The sequence below is a fragment of the Cebus imitator genome, unplaced genomic scaffold (assembly GCF_001604975.1).
Source record: "Cebus imitator isolate Cc_AM_T3 unplaced genomic scaffold, Cebus_imitator-1.0 Scaffold737, whole genome shotgun sequence".
NCBI lineage: Eukaryota > Metazoa > Chordata > Mammalia > Primates > Cebidae > Cebus > Cebus imitator.
The window spans coordinates 640837-661384 of NW_016108052.1; the positions used below are offsets into that span (position 1 = coordinate 640837).

The 20548-nt window shown below is 50.3% G+C and overlaps 1 protein-coding gene across 2 annotated transcripts in view; it reads left to right on the plus strand.

The window, feature by feature from the left end:
• Positions 1–20548, plus strand: part of ACSBG1 (acyl-CoA synthetase bubblegum family member 1) — a 72137-nt gene that overhangs the window by 44569 nt on the left and 7020 nt on the right. For both annotated transcript variants that reach the window (XM_017519344.2, XM_037735165.1), the window contains 9 exons: positions 1732–1952; positions 2861–2949; positions 3239–3359; positions 14535–14615; positions 14705–14854; positions 15158–15334; positions 16064–16245; positions 17599–17829; positions 18856–19073. In XM_017519344.2, coding sequence (XP_017374833.2) covers positions 1732–1952; positions 2861–2949; positions 3239–3359; positions 14535–14615; positions 14705–14854; positions 15158–15334; positions 16064–16245; positions 17599–17829; positions 18856–19073 — 1470 coding nt within the window. The remainder of the gene's footprint in view (positions 1–1731; positions 1953–2860; positions 2950–3238; positions 3360–14534; positions 14616–14704; positions 14855–15157; positions 15335–16063; positions 16246–17598; positions 17830–18855; positions 19074–20548) is intronic.

A 20548-nucleotide genomic window follows, 5' to 3' on the forward strand; every position in this document is an offset into this window, starting at 1 on the left:
CATGGCCAGTGGCAAGGGCGTCCATCCTGGGAGGTCTTGGCCTCTGTCGTATGCAAGATCTTCTCTCTGGCACCCTCTCCTGCCCCACTGGCCTTTCCTGCAGGCTGCCATGTATCCCCACTTTCGCCCTCCACAGGAGGAGGAATGGGCTCTCCTGTCCCAGCCCCCAGATCTTTACCTCTTTCTGCCAACCTCAGAGTCCGCATGCAACCTGAGTGTCAAAGAGGAGGAACAAGCTCATCTGGTCCATCTGTCTTCCTCAGGGAAGGACCAAGTGACAGGACAATGGGTCAGGTGGGTCTGGCCAGCAGGTGGCAGCACAGCCCCATGTGTGCTGGACAGCCCTCCTCCCTCCCCACCAACACCATGGCACCACTACCCTTGCCTCAAGGAATGGAGGTCCCATCGGGCCCAAGGGTCCAGACCACCCATCCAAACTCCCTTTGCAAACTTGGAAAAGAGGGGAAGATGGAAAACGTGCATTCATGGAGCACCAGGCACAGGCCAAAGCTGCTTCATATACACCCTTTCTCTTTTTTTTTTTTTGAGCCAGAATTTCGCTCTTGTTACCCAGGCTGGAGTGCAATGGCGCGATCTCAGCTCACTGCAACCTCCGCCTCCTGGGTTCAAGCAATTATCCTGCCTCAGCCTCCCAAGTAGCTGGGACTACAGGTGTGCACCACCATGCCCAGCTAATTTTTGTATTTTTAGTAGAGACGGGGTTTCACCATGTTGTCCAGGATGGTCTTGATCTCTTGACCTCGTGATCCACCCGCCTCAGCCTCCCAAAGTGCTGGGATTACAGGCGTGAGCCACCGCGCCGGGCCTACACCCGTTCTCTTAATCCTCATGTCCACCCTGAGAACTGAGTCCTCATCTTTCTCCTGAAACTGACTCAGTGGTTCAGTGGCTTGTCCCAAGTCTTGCATACTAAGTGGTCAACCTCAGTCCCCACCCACCACACACAGAGTAAGCCTCTGACTCTTAAAGGCGGGTGGCACCCTGGCCAATGTCCTGAGCGTGAGCTGCGGCACCAGGTACACCCGAGTTCAAATCCTGATGCTGCACCTCCTTCATGTGTGACCTTGGGTAAATGACTGAACCTCTCACGCTGCAGCTGCCCCATCTGCGCGACAGGGGGCGCTCCAAACCCATGCTGTGAACCCGAAATGAGACGCCTCATTTGTGAGGGAGGATGAGCAAGGACGGCTGTGATTTCCTGAGACTGGGAGACTTTTCAGGCTGGAGAGCAGGGCTGGTGGTTTTCAGTCTCCTCCAGATCCTCGGGAGGGTCGTTCTCTTTGGTGCTTTCACCTTCTATCTAGTTGGATCTGTCCCCAACCCATTCACAGAGGGTAGGGAAAGCCGGACACCCAAAGGCACCTGGAGATCTGACTGAGCTCCACTGCCCAACCTTGGGAGGCAAATTCCAGCTGGGATAAAAGAAGGAACAGAGTTTCTAGGACCCCCACCTGTCCTCCAGTTATTTCCTCTCCTCTTCCTTGCTGCAGCCCTAAACTTTGCCCATCCTTCAAGGCTAGGTCAGACCTCCTCCTCCAGGCAGTCTCCCAGCCTGCCCCAGTCTACCCTTGCCTGCCAGCCTCAAGGCCCAGTACCTAAGGCACTGTCAGCACCAGAAGGCCTGCGAGTTCTGCCCAGGGCAGGACCAGGGTCCCCTGGGGACAACCCCAGGGGGGCATGATCCAAGCTGTGGTCTCCCCCACCCCACAGAGGAGGCGCTGTGGACGACTCGGGCTGATGGGCAGGTACGCCTGCGCATAGACCCCAGCTGCCCACAATTTCCCTACACTGTGCATCGGATGTTCTACGAGGCCCTGGACAAGTACGGGGACCTCAGCGCTCTGGGCTTCAAGCGCCAGGACAAGTGGGAGCACATCTCCTACTCCCAGTACTATCTGCTCGCCCGCAGAGCCGCCAAGGGCTTCCTGAAGGTAAGGGGGCCCCTGTGCAAGTCCTGTCCCCTGCCCAGATGTGCCTGCCAGCCCTGGGCCTCACAGGCCTCCTCCCCAACTGCCCACTGGGCAAGGCCCTTAGGAACAATAACTGTAAAAGTCACCCTCACCCCTGTAATCCCAGCACTTTGGGAGGCCGAGGTGGGTAGATGACGTAAGGTCAGGGGTTCGAGACCAGCCTCGCAAGCACGGTGAAATCCCGTCTCTGCTAAAAATAGAAAAATTGGGCCAGGCGCGGTGCCTCACGCCTGTAATCCCAGCACTTTGGGAGGCCGAGCTGGGTGGATCACGAGGTCAGGAGTTTGAGACCATCCTGTCCAACATGAAGAAATCCCATCTCTACTAAAAATACAAAAATTAGCCTGGCATGGGGGCACGCACCTGTAATCCCAGCTACTCAGGAGGATGAGGCAGGAGAATCGCTTGAACCCGGGAGGTGGAGGTTGCAGTGAGCCGAGATTGTGCCACTGCACTCCAGCCTGGGCGACAGAGTGAGACTCCGTCTCAAAAAAAAAAAAAAAAAAGCCACCACTGAGCACAGAGCTGATACCGCACCCTGGGCCCCGTACTGAGCTTATATTTCCTGAGTCCCGAACACGCGCCAAGCACTCGATTCTTGCTTTTCGTTTGTGATCACATTCAGGCCAGGCTGAAGCCCAGCACGCTGGGCTGAAGGCGGGGGCAGACTCCCCGGGAAGGCCCTGGGAGGGGCGGCGAGGGCTGTTGAGTGACCAACCCCTCCTGATCCAAGGGGATTCTCTGACTGAGTGGACCCTGGGAGGGTGGGACCTGCAGGGTCCCCTGCAGTCTGGGTGAGGGCCCTGAGAGGAGCGTGAGGGTCCTGGTACCTGCCCGGCTGACCTGGCCTGTCTGCCTCTGGCCTGGAGCTCGGCCTGGAGCGGGCCCACAGCGTGGCCATCCTCGGCTTCAACTCCCCGGAGTGGTTCTTCTCGGCAGTGGGCGCAGTGTTCGCAGGGTGAGTGGCGGGGGCAGGGGAGGGTCTCCAGTGGGTTAGCAGTGGGCAGAGGTTAGGAGAGGGTCCTTATCTCTTTTTAGTAGCCCCCACCCACTCCCCGCCATCCTGCCTCCTCCCTGGGGCTCTGGGTGAACCTGCGTCTGGCACCCTCTCTGCAGGGACAGTGGTGCTGAGGTGCCTTGGGAGCCCCTCCTGCCACACTGGGGCCGCTCACTGGGTCTGGGGGCTGGGGGAAGGAGGTGGCCCCTCTGCACCTGCCCCAAGGCAAATCCTCCTGGGTCTCCTACAGTGGCATCATCACTGGCATCTACACCACCAGCTCCCCTGAGGCCTGCCAGTACATCGCCCACGACTGCCGCGCCAACGTCATTGTGGTGGACACGCAGAAGCAGCTGGAAAAGATCCTGAAGGTTTGGGGAAGGGGCAGCGGGCATAGGGTCAGAGGCTGGGCGTCTCCATGCACCTCCACTCCAACTCACACGGGACCTTCCCACCTCCACCCAGAGTCTCCCCTCATCCTCAGCAGGAAACCTCCAATGCACACACAGCAAGCAGGGCAGGGCAGCGGCTACCCACGCATTTGACAGGCAAGGAAATGGAGCCTGGGGGATGTTCCCCGGAAGTGGTGACAGGGCCTTGGGTAGGGCTCCTGTCCAGCCCACTGCCTCCCATGGCTTTCTCTTTGGGGCGGGGTCTCCCCCTAAGCAGCAACAGGAGCTGTGGGGCCAGGGTCCTCCGCCGGTGGCAGGGTTAAGTGCAGGTGAGTGGCTTAGGACTCTGACAACTTGAACGCTTGAGTCTAGGTGAGGAACAGGGTGGTGGGGGGCGGTGAGGGCTGCCACAGGGTGAGGGGTGAGACGAGTCAGACACAGTGGGGGCAGAGCAGGAGCTCGGAGCGCCTCTAGATCCAGCAGGGTCTTTTCTGGCGCATTGATGATGCCTCCTGATCTGAGGCCCACCCCTACCTGGCTCTGTCCCCGCATTCACCATACTGGGGTGTGGTGGCCTGGGGACACCTCTGTGTCCCAGCTGAACCCAACAGCCTTCAAGGCACTCAGGGGCTCCCTGCACCTCAAAGGAGGCCTCAGAGATTGACTTGGCCTACCTCTGATTGTGGAGATGTCACCTGGGCCACAGCCTCGCCATCTGTACCCAAGGGTGGGACAAATGACTCCACCCATGACTGGGGGATCTGGATCCCCAGAGGAGCCACAGCAGGCGCTACCCTCATTTCTAGTGAAGTCTCCTAAAGCCTGGAAGAGAAAAGCAGGCAGGGCAGGCACTCCCAGCAGGGCAGCTCCTCTTTGGGGGAGTCCCAGACTGCAGCCCAGACCCTTGAGGCAGAACCTCTTGGAGGGGAGCCCCAAGTCAGAGTGCACTTTAACGTAGCCTCAGGTGAGGCTGTCGGCAGCCAGGCCAAGAACTTCCTGCTCACAGCAAAATAAAATGTAGCCCTGGGAAGACCTCAGAGCTGCCCTGCCAGACGCACCGAGGCCTCTGAGCAGGGTTTAAACTCAGAGGAGGTGTAGAGAAGTGGGTGAGCACACACCCCTGGGCTGGGGCTGGACCTGCCAGAGCTCAAATGCAGTGTGGCCTTGGGGAGGATGGTGGCAGCCGCAGAGGTCACCTCAAAGGGCTGGTATGAGCGTAACTCTTAGACCAGCGTCTGGCTCTTGGCGGACACCCGCGTTCATGGACCACGGCTGCTGTGACTGGGTGGCTTCCGGGGCTTGCTGGCCATCTGTGTTTCTTGGCTTGTAGACGCATGGCCCAGACCTCTGCCTTCATCTTCACCTGGTGTTCCACCGGTGTCTTCACGTCATCGTCCTGTCTGTCTCTGTGTCCAAATTTCCCATTTCTATAAGGACACCAGGAATATTGGATCCAGCCCACCCTAATGACTTTGTTTTAACTTCATTACCTCCATAAAGACCGTGTCTCCAAATAAGGTCACATTCCGAGGTACTGGGGGTTTCAACTTTGGCATATCTCTTTTCGGGGGACAGAATCCAACCCATGGCAGCACCATGTAAGTGCTTGTAGATCATGACATTGTTACAGTCTTCACTTGTAAGACGAGAGAAAGGAGCTCTAAGACGCAGGGAACTTTCAGAACCTGGAGGGACTGGCAAAGCCGTCCCCGCCAATCTCCCCTCTGTCCATTTCACACGTGAAGAAACAGACCAGAGTGGGAAAGGAGGGTGCCAGTAGCCACGGCAGCGGCCAGATGCGGTTCATGCCACACTGGCGCCACTGAGCGCCCTGCGGAGATGGGTCTCCTCACCCATTTGACAGGCAAGAAAACCAAGGGCCAGAGAAGTGAACTATGACTTACTGAAGGTCCCATCCCTTGCAGGCGGCAGTAGAGTGACTCTGTGCTGCAGGCTCTTAAGAGGGAGCCGTTAAGAACCATTTGTGAGAGAAATCGAGGGGCCGCAATCTCTCCACAAAGCACCGTTTATGGAGAGCTTACAAAGTGCCAGAGCCCGCTCTGAATACCCTAAATCAGCCACTCCCTGAATACTCTGCGGCAGAGCATGCCCCTCCTCCTCCCACCAGGACGAGAAGGAAATAGGTAGCTGTGGCAGCTCCTGGCAGCCCTTGGAGGCCAGAGTCACTGAGAGGAGGCAGAGGGAGGTCTCCAGCCCCCACCAGCGTCTGGGTCGGGAACGGGTCATCAACCTTAGGGTTTCAACCCTCGGCCTGTGGAAGCGGTGCTGGCTTCGCGGGGCTGTGGCCCGTCCTCCACCTGACACAAAGCCCAGGCTTCTGAAATTCCCTTTCTTTCTTTCTCTTTCTTTCTTTCTCTCTCTCTCTTTCTCTTTCTTTCTTTCTTTCTTTCTTTCTTTCTTTCTTTCTTTCTTTTTCTTTCTTTTCTTTCTTTCTTTTCTTTCTTTCTTCTTTCTTTCCTCTCTTTCTCTCTTTCTTCTTTCTCTTTCCTTCCTTCCTTTCTTTCTCTTTCCTCTCTATTTCTCTTTCTTCTCTCTCTCTCTTTCTCTCTCTCTCTTTCCCTTTCTCTCTCTCTCTTCCTCCTTCTCCCTTTCTTTCCCTCCCTCCCTCCCTCGCTCTCTCCCTCCCTCCTTCCTTCCTCCCTCCCTCCCTCCCTTCCTTCCTTCCCTCTTTCTCTCTGTCTTGACAGAGTCTCATACTGTTGCCCAGGCTGGAGTGCAGTGGTGCAATCTCGGCTCACTGCAATCTCCCCCTCCTGTGTTCAAGCGATTCTCCTGCCTCAGCCTCTCAAGTAGCTGAGATTACAGGTGCGTGCCACTACACCTGGCTAATTTTTTGTATTTTTAGTAGAGACGGGGTTTCACTATGTTGGCCAGACTGGTCTTGAACTTCTGACCTTGTGATCCTCCCACCTTGGCCTCCCCAAGTACTGGGATTACAGGTGTGAGCTACCACGCCCGACCTACCTTCCTTCCTTCCTTCCTTCCTTCCTTCCTTCCTTCCTTCCTTCCTTCCTTCCTTTTTCTTTCTCTCTTTCTTTCTCTTTCTTCTTTTCTTTTCTCTCCTCTCCTCTCTTCTCTTCTCCACCTCACTTTTCTTTTTTTGTTTTCTTTTCTTTCTTCCTGTCTCGCTCTGTCACCCAGGCTGGAGTGAAGTAGCTCAATCATAACTCACTACAGCCTCGACATCCCGGGCCCAAGTGATCCTCCCACCTCAGCCTCCCAAGTAGCTGGAACTACAGGCATGGGACTCTACACCTGGCTAATTTTTTGTAGAGATGGGGTCTTGCTCTGTTGCCCAGGCTGGCCTTAAACAAACAATCCTCTGTCTCGGCCTCCCAAAGTGCTGGGCTTATAGGCATGAACCGCCTCGCCTAGCCTTGAAAGTCTTACTAAGGTTTGAAGAAGGGGTCCCACATTTACATTTTGCACCCAACCAGTTCTGCCTTCAGGTTCCAGACCCCTCCAAGGATTTGTTCTAATCCATGTGAGTGCACCCATCCCCATTTTGCAGTTGAAGAAACTGAGGCCCAGAGTTACGAAATGACCACCCCAGGTCAGTATTTAAAAGGAAGCTTGGTTTTTTAAATTTTTTTTAGACCAAATTCAAACTATTTACACTTACTTATTTTCATCTTTGTTGTCAAAAGAAAGGAGCCTACTGTTTTTTATTTGTTTTTGTGAGTTCTTTTTGACTGAGTCCTGATTGATTTCATCTTCATTTGGCTTCTTTTTTGAGCTTCCTGTTAAACCTGAACATTTTTCATTTGAGGGACGCTTGACTGGTTTTCGATATAGGTTTCTTCCATCAGCTGAAGGAGGTTCTTCATCTGCTCTGACAGCCTTTATTTCTGCTTTAATTTTCGTGACTTCTTCAAGTGACAGGAGTCCCTTTTTCTTTTTTCTTTCTTTTTTTTTTTTTTGGAGACAGAGTCTTGTTCTGTCACCAGGCGCCAGGCTGGAGTGCAGTGGCGTGATCTCAGCTCACTGCAACCTCCGCCTCCTGGGTTTAAGCAATTCTCCTGCCTCAGTCTCCCGAGTAGCTGGGACTACAGGCGTGCGCCACCACGCTCAGCCAATTTTTGTATTTTTAGTAGAGATGGGGTTTCGCCATGTTGGCCAGGATGGTCTCGATCTCTTGACCTTGTGATCCACCCACCTCGGCCTCCCAAAATGCTGGGACTACAGGCGTGAACAACCGCGCCCAGCAGGTCTTCCTTTTTTAAAACCACTACTTGAGGCTGTTCATCTTCTTTGTCACTGTGATCCCCATCTTCATCTGGGAGCTGAGGCTGGATTCTCCTGGTCTCTACAGTGGGCCCCTCCCTGTAGCCCACCCATTCCTTGAAGCGAGCCAGGAATGCTGGCTCTGTTGGCCACACATAAGATACCTGGTTCTGCTTGCTCATGGTAGCTCTGGGTTGGTTTTTTAAATTTTTGAGACAAGGTCTCACTTTGGCACCAAGGCTGGAGTACGGTAGTGTGATCATGGCTCACTGCAGCCTCGACCTCCTGTGCTCAAGCAGTCCTCCCACTTCAGCCTCCTGAGTTGCTGGGACTTTAGGTGCCTGCAGCACCATGCCTAGGTAACTTCTGTGTTTTTTCCTTACAGAGACAAGATCTCACTATGTTGCCCAGGCTGGTCTTAAATTCCTGGGTTCACACAATCCAACATGCTGGAATTACAGGCATGTGACACTATGCCTGGTAATGGTTAGGCCTTGTGTCCCCATAAAAATCTCATCTTGAATTGTAATCCCCAGGTGTTCAGGGAAAGACCCGGTGGGAGTGATTGGATTATGGGGATGGTTTCCCCTATGCTGTTCTCATGATAGCCAGTGAATTCTCATAAGATCTGATGGTTTTATAAACAGCAGACTTCCCTGCACTGACACACACTCGCCCTGTCTCCTGCCACCATGTAGGATGTGCCTGCTTCCCCTTATGCCATGATTGTCAGTTTCCTGAGGCCTCCCCAGCCATGCAGAACTGCGAGTCAATTAAACCTCTTTCCTTTATAAATTACCAAGTTACTGCAATATCTTTATAGCAATGTGAGAACAGACTAATACATCTGGCTTAAAATAAAATTTGTATTATAAAAGTTTTCAAGCAAAAAAGTAGAGAGAATCCCCATATATCTATCATCAGATCCAATCACTATTGAAGCGTTTTCATCATACTTGCTTCTTTAATTCATCTTTTTGCTGAGGAGTTTGAAGGAAAATCTCTGATATCATGTCACTTCATTACCTGAATACTTCAATATGCATATCTAAAAAATATGAACAATTTTCAGATAAGCTCTGTAACTTTGTCCCACCTAGCACAAGTAAATTAATTCTTTCATATCATCTAATACACACATAATGTCTTTTTTCCAATTTTTTATTGTAGCAAAATACGTGTAACATAAAAACATACCATCGTAACCATTTTTAAGTGTTCAGTGCTGTTAAGTGCATTCAGATTGTTGTACAACCTCCACCACCATTCATCTCCAGAATTCTTTTCATTTTGCAAAATTGAGATGTTGTGCTCATTAAACAACTCCCTGTTCCCTCCTGGCAGCCATCATTCTGCTTTCTGTCTCTCCACCCACGATGTCATCGTATCGTTGGCTTATTTGAATCAGGATCTAAACCAGACCTGCGTGTTGCATGTGGTGGTATCTCTTAAGTGTCTTCCAGATCAGAACAAAGCCCTGCCATTAATCAGTGTGGTCCCCAAATTCGCATCACCTGGGAACGTAGAAATGCAAATTCTCAGGCCTCACCCTGGTCTTACTGAGTCCTAAACTTACGGTGTTGGGCCCAGCACTCACATTTCACAAGCCCTCTGGTGATCCTGACACACATCCCCCGTAAGAAGTTCTGCCATAGACAGACACTACAGTAACTAGGTGAGTCGTCTCGTACAAGGTCTCATGTTCTGTGGTTGTCCGACGCCACCTTCTGCTGTCAGTTAACTTGTTGCTCTAACTTCTGTATTTCCTGTTAGATCTAAATGCTTGATGCATTTCAGATTGAACTTTTTGGCAAGAACGCCTCATAGGTGATAACCGTGTCCTTCATAGTGCACTGTCCCAAGAGGCACGTGATGGCAGGTGGTACCACTCTCGGTGATGCTGGGCTTCAGATTGTGGTGACCACCTTCTCGTCTGCCACTGGGAAATTTCCCATCAACCTTTCTCCTAATGGTTTTAGCATCCCTTGGTGATGTTCGCCTGAATTAATTATTTTAGTAGAGGTGGCAAAATGTTGATTTTCGAATTCATCGGCTGGAATTCTCCAAAGAGAGAACTTTCTCTCATTACCTGAGGCTATTTGGTGCCTGAGACACTCTGTACAGAGTAGGTGAGATAGAATAATGATGACTTTTGGTGAATGCAGGGATATTTGAAAGAAGTGTACTCTGCAGTTGTTGGCTAGAATGTTCTGTAAATGTTAATTACATCAAGTTGGTTGGTAGTGTTTTAATGTTGCCTTCTGTATCCCTGTTGATTTTCTGCCTTCTTGCTCTATGAAACTCTGAGAAAGGGAGTGTGGAAACCTCCAGTTATTATTGCAGACTCATCTATGTTTCCTTCTGGTTCTACTAGGTTTTGCTTTATACATTTTGGAGCTCTGTTATGAAGCACATGCATGTTTAGATTATTATATTATTACATTTAGATTACTGTATAATCCTTTATCATTAAGAAATATTCCTCCTTATCCCTGGTAATAATTCTTGTTCCAAAACTACATTGCCTCAAATTAATATAGCCACTCCAAGTTTCTGACAATTAATGTTTGCATGTATATATTTTTGTATTCTTTCACTTTTAACCTATCTGTGTCTTTATATTTAAAGTGAGTTTGTTGTAGACAGCACACAGTTGACTCTTGCGCTTTTATGCAGCCTGACAACATTATGTATAAATCCACCATTTGGCTATTTTTTTATTTGTCCCATCTGTTCTTTGTTCCTTTTCTCCTCTTTCCTGACTTCTTTTGGATTTTTTATCTTGTTTTGTTTTAGTATTCCGTTTGATCGCCACTGGCTTATTAGCTGCCCTTTGTTACTCCATCAGTAGCTCTGATGTTACAATGTGCATTTTTCACTTCCCACGGTGTACTCTCAGGCATACCACTTCCCATGAAATGTGGAGGCACACAACAGCCCACGTCCATTTCCCTCCTAACCTTTCAACTGTTGTCATCCATTTTACTTCTCTAGAGGTTAGAAACCCCACAATACATTGTTACCACTCTTGCTTTGAGTATCTTTTTTTTTTTTTTTTTCCCAAGACAGGGCCTCACTCTGTCACCCAGGCTGCAGTGCAGTGGTGCAGTCATGACTCACTGCACCCTCAACCTCCTGAGCTCAAGCAATCCTCCCACCTCAGCCTCCCGAGTAGCTGGGACTACAGTCACATGAGGCTGCAGTGAGCTGTGATTGCAACACTGCATTCCAGCCTGGGTGACAGAGTTAGACCCTGTCAAAGAAAGAAAGAGAGAGAGAGAGAGAGAGAGGAAGGAAGGAAGGAAGGAGGAAGGAAGGAAGGAAGGAAGGAAGGTAGGAGGAAGGAAGGAAAGAAAGAAAGAAAGAAAGAAAGATACTCAGCTGTTGAAAGCAAGAGTACTAAAGTGTATCATGGGGTTTATAACCTCTATGGAAGTAAAATGAATGACAGCAGCTGGATTTTTGTATTTTTTGTAGAGACAGAGTCTTGCTATGTTGCGCAGGCTGGTCTCAAACTCCTAGGCTCAAGCAGTTTGCCCACCTGGGCCCCCCAAAATACTAAGATTACAGGCATGGGAGCCCAGGGGTTTGAGGCCCCCAAAAAGACTAAGATTACAACCACTGTACCCAGCCCAGTTCAGTATCTTTCGAAGAAATTTTTAAAGAGGGAAACAATATGTTTCATATTTACCCACACTTTTGCCATTTCTGATACTTTTCTTCTTTCTGTAGATCCAAGTTTTTATCTGATATCATCTTTTCAGCCGTAAGAACTTTTCTAACAGTTCTTATAGTACAGGTCTGATGGCAATACATTCTCTCAGCTTGCCTTTGTCTGAAAAGGTGCTTGTTTCTGGGTTCATTTTTTTAAAGTCATTTTTTCTGATTTAGAATTATGAGTTCACAGGGTTTTTTTTAATCACTTTTAATATTTCATTTCAATGTTTTCCATTTGCATCACTTCTAACAAGAAGTCTGTGATTTCTTTAGTGTGTTTTGTTTCTCTGGCTGCTTTTAAGATTCTTTTCCTTTTTCACCGGTTTTCAGCAATTTGGTTATGTTGTATCTTAAGGTGGTTTTCTTTGTGTTTATCCTGCTCAGGAGTCATTGAGCTTCTGGAATTAGTGGATTTATAGTTTTAATCCACCAATTTAAATTTGAAAGTTTCTCAGACTGTTTTTCAATTAAATAAATGTTCTGGGACTTCAATTACATGTATGTCGGATTTCTTGATATTGTCCAACAGGTAATGTTTTTCCATTTTTTTTCTCTCTGAACTTTATTTTGAGGCTGTCTTTAAGGCTTTTACAGGCCTTTAGATAGCCTTTACTCTACGGCTAATTTAGTCCCATTACTACGGCTAATTTAGTCCCATTACTACGGCTAATTTAGTCCCATTACTAAGACATGACCCTTCTAGGACTCTGTTTAATGCCTGATGGGTCCCTCCATGCTGGCAGCAGGGGGGAACCATGAGCAATTCCTACATCAGCCATTGTTTGACTTCCAGCCCCGGCCATGGGTCTGCCTCCAGCTTCATGGAGTTTCATCCTATGCATGTGCAGATGCAGAGTCAATTAAAGACCCTAAAAGAATTTCTAGAATTCTGTCTGTATAGTTCTTTCCTCTCTGGTGTTCTGTCTCACAAATTCTAGCCACCTCAGCTTTCCTGAGTTCTGATCTGGGTTACCTCAACTCAGTAAGACAATTGGGTTCTGTATTATCCTCTCTCTCTCTCTCTCTTTGCCATAACCCCAAAATTGCCCATGGGCACAAAGCTGGGGCGCACTTAAAGGCTCACCTCATCTGTTTCCCTCAATCAGGGATTTCCGTCCTGAGCTGTCTGTACGCCGGTATCTGAAATCAATTGCTTTCTATGTTTTATTCACTTTCCTAGTATTTATAGTGCAATGATGGATGTTACCCACTTATGACCAGAATCAGAAGTCTCAGGAATATATATTTTAGCAAAAAATCATGAGTTCACACTGATAGTTCTCTTCCATAACATTTCAAATTTTATACTGCAAGGTTTTAGCTTACTTTCTTTGATTGTATTTTTAATATTCTTGTATTTCTTTTATTCTACCTTAAAATCGTAGTTTCTAATAGCATTAATGTAATCTTACAGTATATATCAAATAATTTCAAAATAGTGGTATCGATATTATTACCAACAATAAGGCCAGGCCCAGCAGCTCACGCCTGTAATCCCAGCACTTTGGGAGGCCAAGGCAGAAGGATCTCTTGAGCCCAGGAGTTTAAGATCAGCCTAGCAACATAGTGAGACCCTGTCTCTACAAAAAAAATGTTTTAATTAGCCAGGTGTGGTGATGTGAACATGTAGTCCCAGCTACTTGGGAGGCTGAGGCAGAATCATGGGAGCCCAGGGGTTTGAGGCTGCAGTGGGCCATGCTGATGCCACGGAGCAAGAACCTGTCTCCAAAATAAAAGCAAAACAAATAAAACTAACGGAACAAAACCCCGGAAACCAATAAGACTATTGCATAGAATTTCAAATTCCTTTTTGCCTTTAGAGTAAGTGCCACTAAAAAAGAGGAATCTAAGTTCACTATTATAAAATTCCTTGATCTTGATGTAATTCTTTGTGTGTGGGGTTTTGTTACCAACTTAGAATATGGTCTAATTCATTTATTTTATTTTATTGTTTCTGCTGGTTAGATAGCTTTTACTACCTGGACTAATTCATTTGATCTCGGACTAATTTATTTCTTTCAGAGTGTTTTCAAGTTTTAGGAGCTCATTTTTTTTCCTTTCTAAATCTGTGTGTGTGTGTGTGTGTGTGTGTGTGTGTGTGTGTGTGTGTGTATTTTTTTTTCCCCCAGAGATTGGGCTTCACTATGTTGCCCAGGTTGGTCTCAAACTCCTGGCCTCAAGTGATCCTTCTGCCTCAGCCTCCCAAGTGGCTGGGATTACAATCATGAGCCACCACACCTGACTTCCTTTTATATATAACTTTATTTTTCAAATGGTTAAAACATTTACATGATTCCAAAATCAAAACCATGTACACTCAAAGAATTTTCGCTTTCCTCCCTTTCTTCTTACCTTTATTCCCTCTCTGCCTATACATAGGCAAGTCACTCAGGTTTTGGTTTAACCTTCCAGGGTCTTTTTTTTTTGAGACAGGGCCTCTCTCTGTCACCCAGACTGGAGGGCACTATCTTGGCTCACTGCAACCTCTGCCCCCCAGGTTCAAGTGATTCTCATGCCTCAGTGATTCTCCTGAGTAGCTAGGATTATAGGCACCCGCCACCACATCTGACTAATTTTTGTGTTTTTAGTAGTACGGAGTTTCACCATGTTGACCAGGCTGGTCTTGAACTCCTGACCTCAAATGATCTGCCCGCCTTGGCCTCCCAAAGTGCTGGGGTTACAGGCGTGAGCCCCTGACCCAGGCTGTTTTTGTAAATATAAGTAGATACCTGTGTGCACACATAGATTCACATTGCACCTTTTTTTTTTACATATATGCATTGTGTACACATTTCTTTTTCAACTTAATAATACATCCTAGAAACCACTCACTCTCTGCACGTAGAACTCTCTCCCTCTGTCCTCTGCCCTCTCCTCCACTCCCTCTAGAACTGCTGCATTGTGTGGCTGGATCATGGGTTGTTCAGCCGGGTCCCAGCTTGTTTGGTGGCTTTTCTCCAGTGGAAAAAAATGAGCCATCCCCAGTCCCCTGGCTATCCCCACCTTTACGGCTCCCAAGTTCTCAGGAGGGAAACTACAAGTGAAGGGTGGCAGTTGTCCTGGTGGGATCACAGTTCAGAGATGGAGCACACAGAGACCTTTGCCAAGCATACTCACACAGGGAGATGGGGTGCTTTTCAGGAGGCAACATTTCTCTTGCTGAAACCCGATTTATTTTTCCGGTCCATGCAGATCTGGAAACAGCTGCCACATCTAAAGGCAGTTGTGATATACAAAGAACCTCCTCCAAACAAGATGACCCATGTGTACACGGTATGGGCAGCGGGACCCTGGGCGCCTGGCGGGGCCTGCTGGGCCCACCCAGCTGACCTAGCCTGCCTACTCCCTGCACCTGGCTGCAGATGGAGGAGTTCATGGAGCTGGGGAATGAAGTGCCTGAGGAAGCCCTGGACGCCATCATCGACGCCCAGCAGCCCAACCAGTGCTGTGTGCTGGTCTATACATCAGGCACCACTGGGAACCCCAAGGGCGTGATGCTGAGTCAAGACAATGTAAGACAGATGCCGGGTGGGGGGGATAGTGGGTGAATCTGGGCCATGGCTCTGCCCAGTAGCCCCTGGGGAAGCTCCTCAGGCCCCTCCGTTCTGTCTGGGAGCTGGGATAGAACAACCCTTCAATCTGTGGCCCAGAATGAGCCCAGCAAGGGGAAGGGGAGGCCTGTCCTGGGGTTTTCAGAGCCGGCAGAGATGCCACAGCGGGCACCATGCGGGGGCTGGCCCCCAGGGTGGCCACAGTGGTGAGCACTGCCGGAGCGGCTTGTGGATGCTGCTGGGGCCCATCTGCCTGTCCTCCAGATCACGTGGACGGCGCGGTACGGGAGCCAGGCCGGCGACATCCAGCCAGCAGAAGTGCAGCAGGAGGTAGTGGTCAGCTACCTGCCCCTCAGCCACATTGCTGCCCAGATCTACGACCTGTGGACGGGCATCCAGTGGGGGGCCCAGGTCTGCTTTGCCGAACCCGACGCCCTGAAGGTCAGTCTGCCTCTATTGTGTGTCTGTCCAAGCCTGTGTGCCAGGGCACCTCCACGCGTGTCCATGGGACCTGCGTGTGCATTTGTGTGTGTGCTGTACCTGTGCATGTATCAGTCAGAACTCAGTGGACACAGCCTGACTCAGATGACCAAACAAGAAGGGCGCCTGATGCCATTACATAAAGTTGAGTCAGAGTGGTTCGTGGGGCTTGCGACACCCTCAAGGACGGGCGTCCTCAGAGTGTCACCTGTTGGCTACGGCCCTTCCCTGAACCCCAGCCTCACAGGAGACACCTGTTCCTGGGACCTTTATTTTAACTGTGAGGAAAACTTCCCAGAAACACCCCAGCAATGTTCCCTCCGCCTGCATCTCAGTGGCCCAAAGTGTCACCTGTCTGTTCTCAAACGGAACGCTGCGGAGGAGAATGGGATTTTTGTGTCTGAGTTAAGAGTCACCACGCTCAGGGCTGGGACGAGACTGGGGTCCTTCTGAAGCACTGGCCGCTTGACAGCTGCCTGCTACCAGGGTTCCACATGCAGAGAGGGAGGCGAAGGCCATTGGGCCGACAGTATGTGCCACACCTTGTGTGCAGGTGTGCGTGGGTGCCCGTCAAGCATGTGTGTGCTGCTGGCATGCCTGCAAGGCGTCTGCACGCCTGGCTGGTGAGAGGGGCTCCCTGGTCCCTAGCTGTCCCTGACCTGGCAGGCCTGCCTCTTCTGGTGTGAACAGGGGAGCCTGGTGAACACGTTGCGGGAGGTGGAGCCCACGTCGCACATGGGGGTGCCCCGGGTGTGGGAGAAGATCATGGAGCGCATCCAGGAGGCAGCGGCTCAGTCTGGCTTCATCCGGCGCAAGATGCTGCTGTGGGCCATGTCGGTGACCTTGGAGCAGAACCTCACCTGCGCTGGCAGGTACAGAGGGTCCACGGGCAGGAGGCCTGGGGAGGCGGCAGGCTTGGTCATAACCCAGAACACGGCGTGGGTCTGATAGGCCATGCCCGTCCCAGCGCCAGTGTCCGGGCAGCTCTGGAGAACCCATGCAGAGGCCCCGTCCATGACCGGGCTTCAGCGCCTATGCTTTTCCCAGGCCCTGCTGGGAACAGTCACTCAACCTTTGGATTCTGACTGTGAGGACTAAGTTGGTTTCTCCGAAGTGAAATTCAGCTCCCTAGGAGCAGCTCTTGGCACAGTCTCCTGAGGTCTCCTGACCTCAGTGGATGGCTGGAGAAGGGGCCACAGCGATGAGGACTTTGCCTTTCCAGCGTTTTCAGCATCCCAAGTGACCCCTCCGATCTCGCCCCTTTCTATCTTTCCATGGCTTTTTAGATTCCCACATAGTGCTATGGGAGCGTCAGTGACATGAATCAGACTTGGTTTCAATTTAGTAGTTCCCATTCCCCAAGTGTCTGTGAAATGGTATGTTTCATGAGATGTGTATACATGCCTGTGCACCCACAGCTTCATTTGCACAGACGTGAAAAGTGAATGTGCACGAACAAAGCATTTGTGGGCTTCACTGGGGTCCCACGTTTGTACCTGTGTCTACACAAGTTTATACTTCAAGTCTGTGCATGTGTATTGTGTGTGCAAAATGGCATGCGTCTGTGTTGTTGCCTCTACACCTGTACGCAGCTGAATCGGTTTGACTTCCTGGTTTCAGACACATTTGCACACAGCGTGTGCCTGCATACCTACTTCTGCATGCGTGTTGACAGGCAGGCTGAATATTCAAACCAACTGGAACAGACAACTGCAATGGCTGAGCCAGTGTGTTCTTACTGAATACCACCCTTTTGTGTGTGTGTGTGTGTGTATGTGTCTGTGTGTTTGTGTGTCTGTGTGTGTTCATGTTTATGTGTGTTTGTATTTTTGTGTTTGTGTGTGTTTGTGTCTGTGTGTGTTTGTGTCTGTGTGTGTTTGTGTGTGTGTTTGTACGTTTGTGTTGTGTGTGTTTGTATGTTTGTACGTTTGTGTTGTGTGTGTGTTTGTGTGTGTGTGTGTCTGTGTGTGTGTTTGTGTTTGTGTATGTGTGTTTGTGTCTGTGTGTTTGTGTGTGTTTGTGTGTGGTGTGTTTGTGTGTGGTGTGTTTGTGTGTTTGTGTGTATGTTTGTATGTTTGTGTTTGTGTGTGTGTATGTTTGTGTCTGTGTGTTTGTGTTTGTATGTTTGTTTGTGTTTGTGTCTGTGTGTTTGTATGTGTTTGTGTGTGTGTGTGTGTGTGTGTGTGTGTGATTTCTTCTGTGAACCATTCTCCTTCTCCCACCAGCGACCTGAAGCCCTTCACAACCAGACTGGCAGATTACCTGGTGCTAGCCAAGGTCCGCCAGGCACTGGGCTTTGCCAAGTGTCAGAAGAACTTCTATGGAGCGGCCCCCATGACGGCAGAGACACAGCACTTCTTCCTGGGCCTCAACATCCGCTTGTATGCGGGCTATGGCCTCAGTGAGACCTCAGGCCCCCACTTCATGTCCAGCCCGTATAACTACCGGCTGTACAGGTGAGGCTGGAGGCTGCTGCACACGTGCACGCCAACATGCCCTTGCTGGCACTCCTGCTGAGTGCCCTGGGGACCCCCTCTTCTTTATACACCAGTTGGGTCCCAGAGACCTGGCCGCTGGGCTGTGGAGCCTCCGAGAGCCAGCACTGCCACCTTGGGCCGAGTCCCCAGCTTACCCTCCTCAGTCTAGTGGGGGTGGCCTCTGCCACTGTGTCGTGTACGTCTGTGGTTGAAAACAGCCTACACAGCCCAGGTGTCCCCTGAGCAGGGGTCTACCTGTGGAGCAGTTTTCCTCCGGCCCCTCCCTCTCCTGAGGTGGGGTGTGCTCCAGGGTGTTCCAGGGGCCGGCTGGGGTGGGAGTGGGGGACCAGGCCGGTCTCCTAATGGGTGGTGAGGGCGGTCCATTCTGAGGAGTGATTTAGGAGATCATCTGTTGTGCTCCAATAGCCCCTCTCCCTGACAGCCTATCACAGTGCTCCAAGCTCTACCATTACCATTTCCTCTGTTCCTTCTTTCGTTCATTCCCTAAAACCCTTTAATTGGCTCTACCTTTCAGCTCTAAGTCCCCTCTTAAAATACAAAAGCCCTGGCCGGGCGTGGTGGCTCACACCTGTAATACCAGCACTTTGGGAGGCTGAGGCAGGCGAATCACAAGGTTAAGAGATCGAGACCATCCTGGCCAACATGGTGAAACCCCGTCTCTACTAAAAATACAAAAATTAGCTGGGCATGGTGGTGTGCGCCTGTAGTCCCAGCTACTCAAGAGGCTGAGGCTGAGGCAGGAGAATTGCTTGAACCCAGGAGGCAGAGGTTGCAGTGAGCCGAGATCGAGCCACTGCACTCCAGCCTGACGCCTGGCGACAGAGCGAGACTCTGTCTCAAAAAAAAAGAAAAAGAAAAAGAAAAAAAAATACAAAAAGCCTTGTGAGGGGATACCTTCTAGCCATCAGTGAAGACCCTCCCCCACCATGGGGGCTGGGAGGAGAAGGCTCCCTCTGACCAGTCTCCTGACTCCTCCCTCACCAGCTCAGGCAAGGTGGTGCCCGGCTGTCGGGTGAAGCTGGTGAACCAGGATGCAGAGGGCATTGGTGAGATCTGCCTGTGGGGCCGCACTATCTTCATGGGCTACCTGAACATGGAGGACAAGACGTGTGAAGCCATCGATGAAGAAGGCTGGCTGCACACGGGTGACGCTGGCCGCCTGGATGCTGACGGCTTCCTCTATATCACTGGGCGCCTCAAAGGTGAGCACCCCAGGCTGGGTGCGGCGGCTCATGCCTGTAATCCCAGCATTTTGGGAGGCCCAGGCAGGCAGATTGCCTGAGCTCAGGAGTTCAAAACCAGCCTGGGCAACATGGTGAAACCCGTCTCTGCTAAAAACACACAAAAAATCAGTTGGGCATGGTGGTGTGCACCTGTAATCCCAACTATTCAGGAGGCTAAGGCACAAGAATTGCTTGAATCTGGGAGGTGGAGGTTGCAGTGAGCCGAGATCGCCTCACTGCACTCCAGCCTGGGAGGCAGAGCTAAACTCTGTCTCCAAAAATAAAACGAAACCAAACAGAAACAAAAAGGCCAGCGCCTGGACAGCTATAGTGGGGTGGGAACAGGAAGTCCACTGCCACCACTGTTTATAGCAGCGCCAGTCTTGAGCCATTATTAAGTGTCACACACCTTTAGTGACATCGTTTTATTTACTCCTCTCTTCTATGAACCCTAACTTGCTAATGAGGACACCCAGAGAGGTTAAGTAACTTGTCCAAGGTCACCCAGCTGGTAAATGGTGGAGCTTAGAGCTGAAATGAGACCTTTAGAGAAATAAGGCAAGTCTTTCCAGAAGATTCAAGAGCATAAGTATTACGTATTTTTAGATGCAAACACGGATATGATGGGGAATAGAATGCACGTTGGATATAAAATTTAAAATAAGACAAACTTCCCACAGAGACAGAAATAGCTGGGGATGCCTCTGTAGAAGTACGTTCTACCTACTTTACCTGAGTTGGTGTTACGTCCGCGGCACCCACGTGGGAATGCCGCGCCAGGGCCTCATGGGCGAAACAAGCTAAGCGAGTGGGTAAACTGCTTTGTGGATGTCATGCAGAGGCAGTGTGCGACCGTGCCCAGGCCCCAGCTGATGGCCATGGAAGCTCAGCCCCCAGGGAGGGACAAAACGTCACGGTGGCGTTGGGGCCCTGGGATGTGCAGGCTGGTGAGCCCTGCCAGGGACCCTCCCAGAAGACCCCGGGAGCGACAGGTGGCTGCTTGGATGTGCCTTGGGCGCCACCTGGTGTTCCTCTTTGTAACGGCAGATGAGGGGACCCACGTTCTTGAAAGAGGATAGTAGCCCGAAAACCAAATTCAACTAGAGCTGGCCCTCCTTTTAGAACAAGTATAATGAGAGGTAAGGGTCCAGATAGCTTTTCTCCAAATATATATCCAACTAACACGGCGTCCCTTCCTCCTTGCCTTGCAGTGATACCTGTGTCCTTGACCAAGTGACTGTCTGTGAGAGGTCTATGTGTGGACTCTACTCTGTTCTCTTGTTCTATTCGCTTATCCTTGCACCAGTACCCAGTGTCTTAATTTCTATAGCTCTATGACCAAGCTAGATATCCGCTTAAGTCCTTAGAGACCTGGTCTTTTTCTTCTTCAAGACGACCTTGGCTATTCTTGGCCATTTTCATTTCCATAGGAACTTTTCATTGCATGTTTCCTC